This window comes from Photinus pyralis, unplaced genomic scaffold, assembly GCF_008802855.1.
Source record: "Photinus pyralis isolate 1611_PpyrPB1 unplaced genomic scaffold, Ppyr1.3 Ppyr1.4_LG9, whole genome shotgun sequence".
Lineage (NCBI taxonomy): Eukaryota > Metazoa > Arthropoda > Insecta > Coleoptera > Lampyridae > Photinus > Photinus pyralis.
This window is the reverse complement of record NW_022170878.1, coordinates 10,988,208-11,001,531: the sequence shown is the minus strand read 5'-3', so window position 1 is coordinate 11,001,531 and position 13,324 is coordinate 10,988,208. Positions and strand designations below refer to the sequence as shown.

The window sequence follows — 13,324 nt, the reverse complement described above, 5'->3', positions numbered from 1 at the left end:
GGAGGGAATATAATGGTAGAGGGGGTAAGAATTTTTGTAGACGGAAGTTGCCACAGATAGAGGCCACTCGCGTGGATAGGTTCCCGTGAAGGTACATTTTGACCGACATTATTTGACATATGAAAACGCGGGTCCTGTCACTGTCAGTTTTCCACCAAATTCAAATTTTATTAAATTTGCCATTTTACAGTACCTAATAATTTCGGATCGGTTTGTGCTCTGGTTTATATAAATAACTAACTGCCGCATAGTGTTTTTATCACACGCAATTTTGTGAATTGAGAATAATTAGCTGCGTATCATGCAAAATTTCTCATAAAGGGAAGAAACAGGGCAATTCCTTTCATCGGTAAGACATGTCATTTATCATGTTGTAGGCGAGGTTGTAGGGACCTAGGTTGTAGGGACCTAGTTTATGTTTCTTAGTTTTCCAAACGAACCAGTACTTCGAGCAAAATGGTTACCTAAGATTTGTAAATATATCTCAAGAACAGCTCTCGAAATTTACTTTTGTGCTCACAACGCTTCATTGACTGTGATTTCGACCAAAGGTTGCACCGGAAAATGTTCATCAAATATCTCGTCAAATATGCAGTAGGTAGGTACTATCAAAACTTGTAATGAACCTGAGACCAACCAATCAATTGTAGCTATTGATCAACACAGTGAATTTAATGGGAGTTGTCAAGTTGTAGTGGCTATAGTAAACTGGCCTTAATTATACTAATGGAACACATCGATGTATACTTAGATTTGTAATCAATGCTTATATTAAATCTGCATACTTTCCCGCATCCTTACCTATTTTGTTTACTTTATCACGAGCATGTATTTTACTCCTTCTATACTTTTTTTTGGTTATTATTCCTATTAGTGGAAAGAAAATTATATCTGCCCAATACTACTGGTTCTTTTATTTATTGGGACGGTTTGCTATTTCAATTGTAGGGTATCCGCCCCACAAACAATTGCCGCCATGCGCTCGAACCCTCGGAATTCTAAGGTACGTTATGTTCTTGTATTTTTTTGCGCGTTTTTGGAAGGCGCTGTTTTGGCCCATCCTCCGTCCGTCCGGAGGCCTTAACTACACCTACAGTTTCAAGATACTGTCGTTCTTTTTTTTTTGCGTTCCGTAGCTTATAGCTCTTGGCACCGCAACCAAGAACAGAACTTGATGATAATGTTGCCCGGGCATGCGCGGACTGCCGCCAATGTCAACTTGCTTATTTATAGAGATATTTTTTTGAAATTTCACCACAATGCTTCTAGCAGAGGCAAAGATTATCGCATATTTTTAAAACATCAAGTGTGCGCATGCGCAGACTACGCACTGCTTATTTATAAGAAGATTTTTCATTTGTTCTTGTTTGCGATTAGGTCGGATGTGTTGTTGTTTTAGAACCGCTTCGAGGAGTACAGAAACATCACCGTAAAAAATAGACCTCAAGGATGTAATTTAAATAATCCATCAGAAATGAGTGCAAACGACCGCTGGACGCTCTACTTCCATTGGCTGCACCTGTACGAGAACTACCTCGTTCGGCAGCTGACTGTACTCGAAGGTGGCCGTAGAGAAGTCTATAAGCAATATATAGAACTGCAGCACCTTCAAGACGTCGAGGTCATGAGGCAAATGTTAGTCGTAGGAATGACGACGACCAGTGCGGCTCGTCTTCAAACGGTTCTTCAAAGTTTGCGCTCGCCAATTGTGATAGTCGAGGAGGCCGCCGAAGTTCTGGAAGCGCACATTATAGCGTCGTTAACCAATCACTGTCAGCATTTAATCTTAATAGGCGATCACCAACAGCTCAAACCGAGCACTGCAAATTATCGTATGGAGGTAAAGTACCAACTGGGCATCAGTCTTTTTGAACGAATGGTACGGAACAACATACAATGTCATACGCTCGGAGTGCAGCACCGTATGAGGCCGGAAATTGCCAAATTAATTGTTCCCGCCGTCTATCCAAAATTGGACAATCATCCTTCCGTTGAAAATTTTCCCAACGTTAAAGGAGTCGACTTCAACTTGTATTTTATTGACCACCATCACAAAGAGGAAGAGGTGCACGATAGTAAGGTGAACCGGCACGAAGTGAGCTATATAATTGCATTGGCAAGGCATTTAATTCTAAACGGATACAAGCCCGAAGACATAACCATCCTAGCCGCGTATTCCGCCCAAATGTTCGCATTGTGGGAAGAACGGAAACGTTTCACTCATTTACTGAAGGACGTCCGTATCGCCGTGCTGGATAATTATCAAGGAGAAGAGAGCAGAATTATCCTGTTGTCCCTTGTGAGAAACAACAACGAGGGAAATATAGGTTTTTTGAAAATCGATAATAGAGTATGCGTCGCCCTCTCCCGGGCGAAAGAGGGTCTCTACATCATGGGAAACATTAGCCTGCTCTGCCAAGCCAGCGAGGTACGCAAATAGTAGATCTTGGTCACTGGTAATGTGCCGCGGTTCGGTTTTTCGCCTTCGAATTTGACGGTCTGATTTGTTTAAAAAAGGGGATACTCAAATCTTCCTTTGGTGGGAGTAATTTCATACTCCCCCCTAATACTTCAAATTTATTTCCAAAAATGACCATGAAAGTCCGGAAATCTAAACGATTTGCGGAGAAGAGTCTTACTGGGGGGTTAGTCTAGGTGATAGAGACTGTAAAATTGGCATACCGGACATTTTGAAGTGGAAAAGAAAAAAATGGTGGAATATGTTCAGTTAGGTGTCGGAAACAACATATTAAAAATCCCACCCCCCAGACCCTGTGCTAAAGGCTCCAGCCACCCCACCATCCCCCAAAAACCATGTTTTCGCTCTTTTTGGCTGATATCTCGCGATCTATCAGGTCTATATGAAATATTTTTAGCTGAAAATATTTCTCGGGAAATTTTATACAAGGTAGATACTCAGAAGTTAGCCTAGGTGTACCTCTTAGCCTAGGAAATTCATAAAAGAGGCGAAAATCATCAATTTTCGTGGCTTTTTGCAAATATATCGCGACCTTTAGGGCTAGATGAAATATTTTTAGCTGAAAATGCTCCTCGTGAAATTTCTTACAAGGTAGATACTCAGAAGTTAGCCTAGGTGTGCCTCTTAGCCTAGGAAATTCATAAAAGAGGCGAAAATCATAAATTTTCGTGGCTTTTTGCAAATATATCGCGACCTTTAGGGCTAGATGAAATATTTTTAGCTGAAAATGCTCTTCGTGCAATTTCATACGAGATAGGTAACTGAAGAGTTGGCGTAAAGTCACCTTTCACTTTCAACTTTCATGTGTGAGGAAATATTCATTGTAAAACAAAGTATTTCTATGCACCATTTACTCACGTAAAAATGTTGTTTCTGACACCTAACTGAACATATTCCACCATTTTTTTCTTTTCCACCTCAAAATGTCCAGTTAGATGTCTTTATCGCCTAGATTAGGTCTGGGGATGTGGAATAGGTACCCCTCAGTAGGCGATACTTTAATTGCCATTTCTAGAAAAGCACCTTGAGAATCCTGGGGGTTATTCAATCCTCCTTTGCACCACCTTTAACATAATTTTCCAAAAATGCCCCCCCCCCCCTACATTCTGTGCAATTTAGAAGGATAAGATTATAATAGTCCCAAGAACAAAAAGTGGGGGGAGATTGTCACCGTTGAAAGGGGGGGGAATAGAATTTGCTTTTCCTGGGGAAGGGGGGACTATCGAATTAGAAGTTAATTTTGCAAGTAGGTGAACAGGAATTACGGCACATAGCTTGTAGTCATTTTTTTATTAAAAAAAAAACATTTCTTGAGCATTTTGTTTTAGATTTGGCCGAAGATCAAGACGGTTTTGGTCGATCAGAACTCTCTGGGACGATCATTGCGCCTTCGTTGTCAAATTCATACGAAGAATGTAACCGAAATAGAGAATTTGAAAGATTTTGAAAATGTATCCGAAGGGGGGTGTAACACAATGTGCGATAGCATAATGAATTGCGGCCATGTTTGCCCAAAGGTTTGCCACATCATCGACAGGCAGCACGAAAATATCTCCTGCAAAGCCAACTGCACCAGGATCTTGTGCGACAACGAGCACGTGTGTCCTAAAATGTGCTTTGAAGAATGTGGCCCATGCATGGTGCTAATGAAAAGGACACTAAAATGCTCTCACGTTATTAGCCTTACTTGTTCAACTGATTTGGATACGGTTAAGTGTATGCAACTGGTCACTGCAAAATTGCCATGTGGACATACTGACTCAAATAAGCGGTGCCATACACCTGTGGATGTTCACATTTGCCCTTTCCCATGTACGGTACGTGTGGAACCGTGCGGGCACGCATGTTCTTTAAGTTGTCACATTCGTGATGACCCGGACCATCTAATTGTACAGTATACCGACTCGGGAACCGCCCGTGCCATTAATTCTTCACTCTTTTAGTACGTGTGCAGGAAGAAATGCGAAAAACCGGCGAAAGGTTGCTCGACGGGCGATCATAAGTGCAAAAGAGATTGTTGCGAGGAATGTTCGTTATGCGAGGTGATAGTGGAAAAGAGAAGGACGACGTGCACTCACCGATTGCAGATTCCGTGCAATGAGGATCCTAACGAAATTGTGTGCAAAATGGCGTGCCGCCGACTGCTGCCCTGCGGCCATGCTTGCAAGAAGAAATGTTCAGAAACGTGCGGGGACTGTAGAGTTATGGTAAGAGAAAGCTTGTGGTTGTCGATATTAGTTGGCCCCTCCCCATGCTTGTGAATATTTTCATAACCCCCAGGTTCTACACTGACTTCACATTACACTAACCCTGCAACAGAATCGCTATTCCCTTCAAAAGCTTTTGTTAGTAGGATCCTACCCTTGAGACGGATTACTGTTGCGAGATATCCAAGCCTACAGTTGAAATCCAAAATCAATCAGAGCCTTGGATGTTGTAACTAGGTCGGTTACAGTATTTCCCATCCCTGTCACTGTCTTCACGGCGAAAAATGTCCATACAAACATCAAATTGAGCAAACATTTACACCAAAAATGATTATGGTTTCAAACAATTAAAAGTTAACCGCAATTTTCATTCACGTGATGCATCATTGAGGTTAAATCAAGTCAACTTCAAAAACAAATATTGAAAATGATAAAAAAATAAAATGTTGCATACAAAACATAAGTAAATCATAAAGAAATGCAGAGATTACTAACTGCATTAAATAACACAAAAAACAACAAATTTAAACTACTTACACGATGCTCTCTAGGTGCCACCACAAACCCAGGTGGCTGTAACGTAAGAAGAGTTTCTTATGGCAATAAATCCTTGACTGATAATGATTGAAAAAAATAAAATTCTGCATAACTTTGCTCGTTTAAGCGACTTTGAGGTGTATCCCCCAGAAAAAAGGAGATTCCGTTTGTACTTAATGGTATCCCATACATTCCAGTCCCTGGTTACTCTTATGTTAATATTCCATACACTATACGCTGTGTCCAAGAGAAGGATGTCTGTTAAGAATTTCTTAAAATATAGTAGGTTACAGGTGTTTTTTTACCCACCCGAAATATACGGAGAATCTGTTTTTAATGACTGAACACCTTTTCTATATTCAATGCAACGTTAATTTTTTGTTATCAATTAAATGCCGTAAACCTTTCATTTGTATCACGTTTGTTATTTGGCTAAGACGCCGCAAAGTTCTACAATATCGCGAATCATCATAGTGGGATTGTGGACCCCACAGCTTCAGTAAATTAGCACACATAATTTTGGTCCTTCGAACCTGATTTCCATAGGCGGGTGCCGTGTGTTAATCAAAATCGCGTATTGGGTGCATTAAGTGAAATTCTAGTTACAAGAAAGAATCTACAAGATCGAAAATTGAAAGTCGTCTACTTGGTCACATCCGTAACCGCCATTACCTCAAACCTTTCACAGCTAAAATTGTTATTTCATTTATGTAAGTTTCGCCCAACTTTAGAGATTACAATAGTGTGATTGGTAGAATTAGGGAAATGTTGCGCAATTAAACAGTAATTATCATGTTTTAAAGGAAACAAAAAATTCCAATTACTTTCGAAGATACCACAGAAAAACCGAAACTTGCCGATTTTTTAAATATTCTTTTCTTATTGGAGCAGATATAAAAAAAATAAAAAACACGTTCTGATTACCACTTTTTGAGCTCTACAAGATAACATTGAGAGATTTTTAATACAATATGTCGCTTCGGAGAAATCATCAACTTAGTTTTTATTTTTTTATTTTTTTCTATATATAAAAAATATGCTGTAAAGAAAGAACATACTATATTGAGTAGAATTTTTTTATTACGAATACAATTTTCCATTTTCCAGGTAAGTTGTCCGATAGATATTTCTGCACAATTAAGCCATTGTGCGCGGGTGCACCATCTTGTTGAAACCAACAGTTTTCAACTTTTGTTTTTTTTGTGTGTGCCGTGCATCGTTGTATTCGTAATAAAAAAATGCTACTCAATACAGTGTGCTCTTTTTTTGTGGACCATATAAACAAATAAAGTTTTATGATGATTTTTCCGTTCCAATAACACCAGAAAAAAATACAAAGCAAATCTTTCGGATTTTAGTACAGTCAAATTAGATCAAATTTCCACGAATAGCGGAAGTAATTGAAAGAAAGCTGACAATTGGTATAGAGGTCCATTAGGGCTTATATTCGAACATACTAAAAGTCGGGGCCAAAACTCCTAGAGCTCGAGCCGCCATCTTGGAAAAAACACCTTTTTTCCAAGATGGCGGCTCGAGCCATTGGAGTTTTGGTCCCGACTTTTATTATGTTCGAATACAAGCCCTAATACCCTCTATACCAATTTTCAGCTTTCTTTCAATTATTTCCGCTATTTTTCCTAATTTGACTGGCCTATTTCTTTAAAGCATGATAATAACGCAAATCGTCGTATCTTCTTTGGTTTCCAAGATCGCCACTCGATCCGATCGACACTATAGTGTATAGTTTTAATCTCCGAATCAGCTGATCAAAACAGAGGCAAACTCTTGTACAATTTTTCTGGCTACCAGGAGAATATAATGGACGAAGAGGTGTTTTTCTATTACTACGAGAATTATTTCAATTAATTTAATACTGTATCTTTGTAAGATCGTCTCGTCGTCGAAATTTGCCTCACCATAGGACAGCTCGCCTTGACCTACTGCTGACTATAGGACGGCTCGCGACAGAAAGAATTTGCTGCCTTATAAAGCACTGTTTGACGGTGCGGATGATTTTCCCCACAGCGCCGTGTTGATTTTGCTGATAATTGTTGTGCGATGCGTATCCGCTACCATATGTACCCACCACACAGGAAAAATCTTTTTGAATTTCTTTACAGCGTGCCTTGGAACGATTTTGTTTTAGAATTTCTTTTTTAGGTCGCGAAAGAATTGAGCGTGTGCCATCATGAAGTGAAGGTGAAATGCAGCGAAACACCTAGCAGAGATCGCTGTACCGGACAGTGTCCGCTTACTTTAAACTGTGGTCACGTTTGCCAGGCCAAATGCAATGAACCGTGCACTAAACTGTGCGGGCACTTGGTCGAACACGATAAGATTGCGGACTGTGGTCACAAGTTTAAAATCGCATGTCATCTGAGAACTAAAGGTAAAGTTTAGTGTCAAATTCGAGTCTAACATACACGATACAAAACTGCTGTTAAAATCACTGTTTGTAGTTCTTCCCGGAAACTCGTATAAGCTGCTTCGATTCTGTGATAGTCCATGTAATGCGGTTTTGGAATGTGGTCATACATGCTCTGGAACTTGCGGCTCTTGTGCGCAGGGCCGTATCCATGCCACTTGCAATCAGAAGTGCGGACGTATTTTAGTTTGCGGACACGAATGTCCGTTTCCATGTCGTGAAGCATGCCAACCGTGCAACCTTAGGTGCACTTACAAGTGCGCGCACAGCATTTGTGGCAAGCAGTGCGGCGAACCCTGCACTAAATGCGCCGAAAGTTGCGAACGACGCTGCATACACTCAGACTGTGCAAACAGATGCGGTGACATATGTTCCGTGGCACCCTGTACAAATCCGTGCAAGAAAAAATTGAAATGTGGACACGACTGCGTCGGTTTCTGCGGGGATCCTTGTCCCCCACTGTGCCGGGTTTGCCACTACGACGATCTAACCGAGACGTTTTTCGGCACCGAAGACGAGGAGGGCGCAAGATTCGTTCTGCTCGACGAGTGTGGCCACATCGTAGAAAGTACCGGAATGGATCAGTGGATGACGGTGGACGATGGTAACGCCATAAAGTACAAGTGCTGCCCGAAGTGCAAAACCCCACTGACATCCACGCAGCGTTACAGCAGCTTCATAAAGCAAACCCTGCAGGACGTATACGCTGTGAAGCTGAAATTTTTTGGAAACGTCAAGGAAAATGAGGAGAAACGCGCCGAGTTACTCGGAAAAATGAATGATTTAGAAAAACTGACAAATGAAATGCCCGGTAAGTGCACTGAATTGTTTGAGGAGTCGCTCGCTTTGTTTTATGTGAAATAATTCAAATACTTCTAGAAGGAGAACGTTCTTACCTTTATATAGCAATCCTTACGCCATCTAGGCGATTATCTTCTAACCCATTTGTTAATTGTGAATAGTGTATTCTGTTCCCGTAGTAGATTTCTTCTTGCCTATCGTTCTTTATCTTCGTGTTTCTTTTATGATTTTCGATGTCGTGCGTTTTTCCCTCATTCCTGTCGGCGCGCGCAGTCCTTGTTGAAAACGCGAGGTTCGATTTTTACTTGTACAGAAGATACACGCAATTAAAGTTTCTTGACATTTTTTGTCTGCCATTTTTGGGATATACTGGCGCTGTGTTAAGTGAAGTTTCTCCCTTGTCATTTTACTTTCAATCTTCGCTGACGCATTTTTGCGGATTTATCAAATTTAAGGCCGTTTACGGCATGTTATCAAATACGAATTATCTTGTTACTTTGAATAACCGTTTTTTGCCTCGTCCTTACTTCTTACTTTTGATTTACTAATTGCTTCCTTGTTATCTACCCGATTGTGCTATCAATATCGATGTTTCTAAGTGGAAACGCTGATTGGATTTTCGCAATGTTGTCAAAAGTCAAAACCGCCATAGATATTTCTACTTTACCGATTGCAGAATTACCCGCCATTTCAAGCGAAATTAAACCACCGAATTCGACTGGTGACCCAATTATGATGATTGTTGACACCATATTTTTATTACTCCGATATTCATTTTTGTTAATTTACTGTATTTTATCTTTCATATTAACTACCTTTGCTTGTGATTTAGTTTTTAAAATTAACGAGACTTTGCCCGAAGTAAATTTCTACGATTTTTAGTTAACGTTATGTATTTTGCTCCGAAGTGAGTTGGTTTGCATTTGAATTGATGAGATTGCTTTGCTATTAAATAGCGATTTAGTTATTTGTGTATTTTATGGTATTTTTCTTAAAACTTAATCTCATTTTTTTTAAATATCTCATAATGATTGTAAGGACCGACCCTTAGTCAAACTAAATTTTTTTTGTCGTTAAGTCATTGGAATTCTTTTGAGTATTGATTGCAGTTCTACGTATAAGAATAACCCCTCGTGTCAGACGTTATACATTGCTTATGCGATAATTGGGCCACGCGAATCATTATCCCTCTTATTTTGTTTGTTTTGTGTGTCTGTCTGTTTACAGATTTGCAGTTTCGCGTCCTCTTGAGCTCAACAGGTTGCGACCGGAAGTTCAAAGGTAAATTTAGTTATTTTTGTCGTTTTTCCCTTTTAATGTTTGATTACATTTTGATTTTCGATACTAGCGAATTGTGATTATTACTTTGTTTGGAATTCACTCCATTGTTTCTGCGGAAGCGTATTTTGATAAATAACGGGTGTCCCAAAATTAACGCAAGATTTGAATTTGCCGCCATTTGTGCGGTGAAGTGTTGGCAACCCTGAAAAAAAAGCAATTTGACAGCTAACAGTATAGGGTTATTAAAAATTGAGCGTTACACGATAGAACAACGTGTCTTCATTATTAAAGAATATTTCAAAAATAGTGAAAGCTTGGCGGCTGCAGTTCGAAAATTTCATACAAAATATGGTCGGAATAGTGTTCACATTCGAACGGCTTGTTTTTGGACGACCAGTGTGTTTGGTGTCTCCAACGGATCCAGTCTCCATGAATTTTTCAATTAATCTCTTCACAGTTGACGAAGTTAGCTGTCAAATTGCTTTTTTTTCAGGGTTGCCAACACTTCACCGCACAAATGGCGGCAAATTCAAATCTTGCGTTAATTTTGGGACACCCTATACTTTCCCTGACTACGTGTTCATTCTCTTTTTATTCAGGAATACTGTAAATTCAAATAGTTACATAGCAGATCTATATATTACTGTGTCCTATTTTTGATATTTTGAGATCATTGCATTAAACCACCATTATTTGTGACATCAATTATTGTTTCTTTCTCTCGTTAACATTTATTGAAGACTAAGTGGCGTCTATCTGGACTACTTTTACTGTTTTCTTTTTTGTTGTTGCTTATTTGTGAACCCCACATATTCGCCTGGACGGACCTCTACTTTCTGAGCTTACCGTGTGCTTATCTATGGCAATTTTGTCGCGTTTGCCCAAAGTAAACGTAACAAAGCGAGCGACTCCTCGGAATGCTTCGTTTATAATCTTCTGACATTTTCAATTACGATAGCTTCCGCGCTCCTACTCCAGAAAATCGTTAAGAATCTAAAAAATTCGGTTCAAGTAGTACACAAAGGACGCAAGATCACCCTGAATTCCAGCCTTAGTAGGATATACCTATCGAAAATGCAAGTACTGGAAAACATCATCAAATCCTTCATAGCTGTTAAACTCGGTTCCGCAACTGTCATACATGTCGCCATAGAAGACATGGAGTTTTTGCTGAATTCCTTATCGCGCGAGGGGAACACGATGACCAATCAAGAAATATCCGACATACGCAAGGAAACTAACCGATTCTCTCACAAAGTGCAACTGCTCAAGATATCCGAAAGTGACGAGGTCTTCAAAGCGAAAATTTATGGAAACTCCTACAATAAGAAGCTATACGAAACGATCTACTACAAACTCGCTTCCATTTCCCCTTTTTCGGATGCCGCCGACGAGGAGATAGGGAAAAATATCGCCTATCTGAGCAAGGAGCTGGGAACGTACGTTTCGCAGATCGAACGACAGCAAGTGATTCAGGCGATGAAAATGGCCAAGGGGCACTGGTTTAAGTGTCCGAACGGCCACTATTACGCCATCGGCGAGTGCGGAGGCGCAATGCAGACGGGGAAGTGCATCGAATGCGGCGTCGCAATAGGCGGACACAGCCATACGTTGCTGTCGACGAATAGGCACGCCGGCGAAATCGATGGGTCCGCTCATGCCGCGTGGTCAGAGACTGCAAATAATTTGTTTAACTTTGAAGGGTTCCTCAATGGTTAGTTTTAGTGTTTTTTATTCACAATGTTTACGATTCGTTAATAGAATATTATGAAGTTTTTTTTAGCGAGTTGTTGACAACCCGCACCCCCACTTTACCCTTTTCTTTTCATAACATGTTTAAAACAAACGAACCTGATTTAAACATTTTTTTTCTACCCCTATACTTTAACTGATTAAATTAAACATTTGCTACAGTCATTTCGATACAGATTTTCATTAGGTTTACGACCAATAGAAATGCGTTGCCAATTGTGACGTACTTCAGCCTTCAGTAAGCACCGCCCACCACACAGTTTTCATGTGCTATATGCATTTGGTAATAATTCTAATAGCAAAAAGAGTTAATTTTTGCATATTTGTGTTTGTTATTGTAATGATATTTTAAGCAACAATGGAGGTTTTATTTTTCCAATTTTCCGTGTATATGAAAAAAATTGAAAACTAATACGGTTGATTGACGTAAAAATTTTTTTTCTACAAAAAACCTTAATACATTTTTGCTCTAAAATAATTTGGGGAGCCAATAATCGCATATTATGAATTTTACATTGAAATCCCTATGATGCGTTACGCAAGTCGCCACCCTGTATATGCACATTAACGATTATTATTATTATCCGAGTGCGATGAAAGTTTGGGAGTAGTTTGACGTATGTCCGCAAAAGTTTCTGAGTTAGTAAAACACTGAAGTTCCCATAGGAACGGACACAGGAAAAAAACAGGTGGGATGTTCTGCGCTACAAGATAATGTGTTGCTTGTCGGAGTGAGGATCAAGTAAGGAATACAAATAAAACAAGTACATGCTTTAAAAACGGAGATTTAATCCAAATAATTTGCATTGCAAGATTAAATTTAGAAAATGGTAGTTCACCGAGTACAAATATAAAAATAGGCTGGGAAAAAAAGAACGGACCAAGAAAAAACCTAGTCAACAAATTAATATTGAACTTGATAGCAAAATTAGTTATCTGTAATGGCATGAATGCATGTTGTCAAGTACAGCAATACAATGTCGAATCCCAGGCTCCACTGGAATTCCTAAAGAATAAATATTACACACACATAACAAAAACAATCATTAAAACATTACAATAAATTCATATAATAGGTTTGGATATTGGATGGCCAGTCCAAATCCCACACCGAGTAGTCATTAGTTGCTCTGGTCATGACATGTCAACATTGTATGAAATCGCTAGGAGTTGGCCTCTCAGAAGAGCCTTTCACATAGGAAGGATACCCCAAATTGTTAACAAAACAAAAGGTCACAACGAGAACACGCCACACGCTTTTAGCGAATCCCTGCGCAAGTGAGGCCGGGCCTAGCCAGCGCCCTCATGTACGACTAAGCGGGACCCCAACTCATTCATTCGCACATCTCTAGGGCCAGTCCAACCCACTAGTCTTAAAATGCCGGGTTATAAATTACCGAACTCCAGGCTCTCTACCATGAGTACTGACAATAACCGATCAAAAGACAAATCATGACATAACATAAATAACAGAGTAACCAACGGCAAACTCGCACGCATACCAAATTATAAACAAAATATACACAATTTATGTAGGCGTTGACAGTTGACATATTTGCACTGGCATAACAAAGACTGACACAAAACCAATATTCGGTCACTACGTGACAGGGATTGACTAAACGAATTGATTAGCAATATTGGCAAGTTGGCTCCCCTCGAAGACACAAAAAAAACAGTACATAAAATATATATCTCTGCGTATGTCAGTTCTGAACTTTAGCCAGCCTCTGCTACGTCAAATCGAGATATACTATCGGTATCAAATATAGCACAGTACATATTCGAAACAAGTCACCCCGGCAAATATTAATAATCATAATCACCCGGTTCAAATAAATA

At 39.7% G+C, this 13,324-nt stretch overlaps 1 protein-coding gene across 1 annotated transcript; it reads left to right on the top strand.

Moving 5' to 3' along the window:
• Positions 1–1,403: 1,403 nt before the first annotated feature.
• On the top strand, positions 1,404–11,507 carry LOC116180133 (NFX1-type zinc finger-containing protein 1-like). Its single transcript, XM_031499991.1, has 6 exons — positions 1,404–2,428; positions 3,808–4,368; positions 4,423–4,686; positions 7,384–7,612; positions 7,683–8,459; positions 10,689–11,507. The coding sequence occupies exons 1-6, from the start codon at positions 1,475–1,477 to the stop codon at positions 11,447–11,449; spliced, it is 3,546 nt and encodes a 1,181-aa protein (XP_031355851.1). The 5' UTR covers positions 1,404–1,474; the 3' UTR covers positions 11,450–11,507.
• Positions 11,508–13,324: the final 1,817 nt, after the last annotated feature.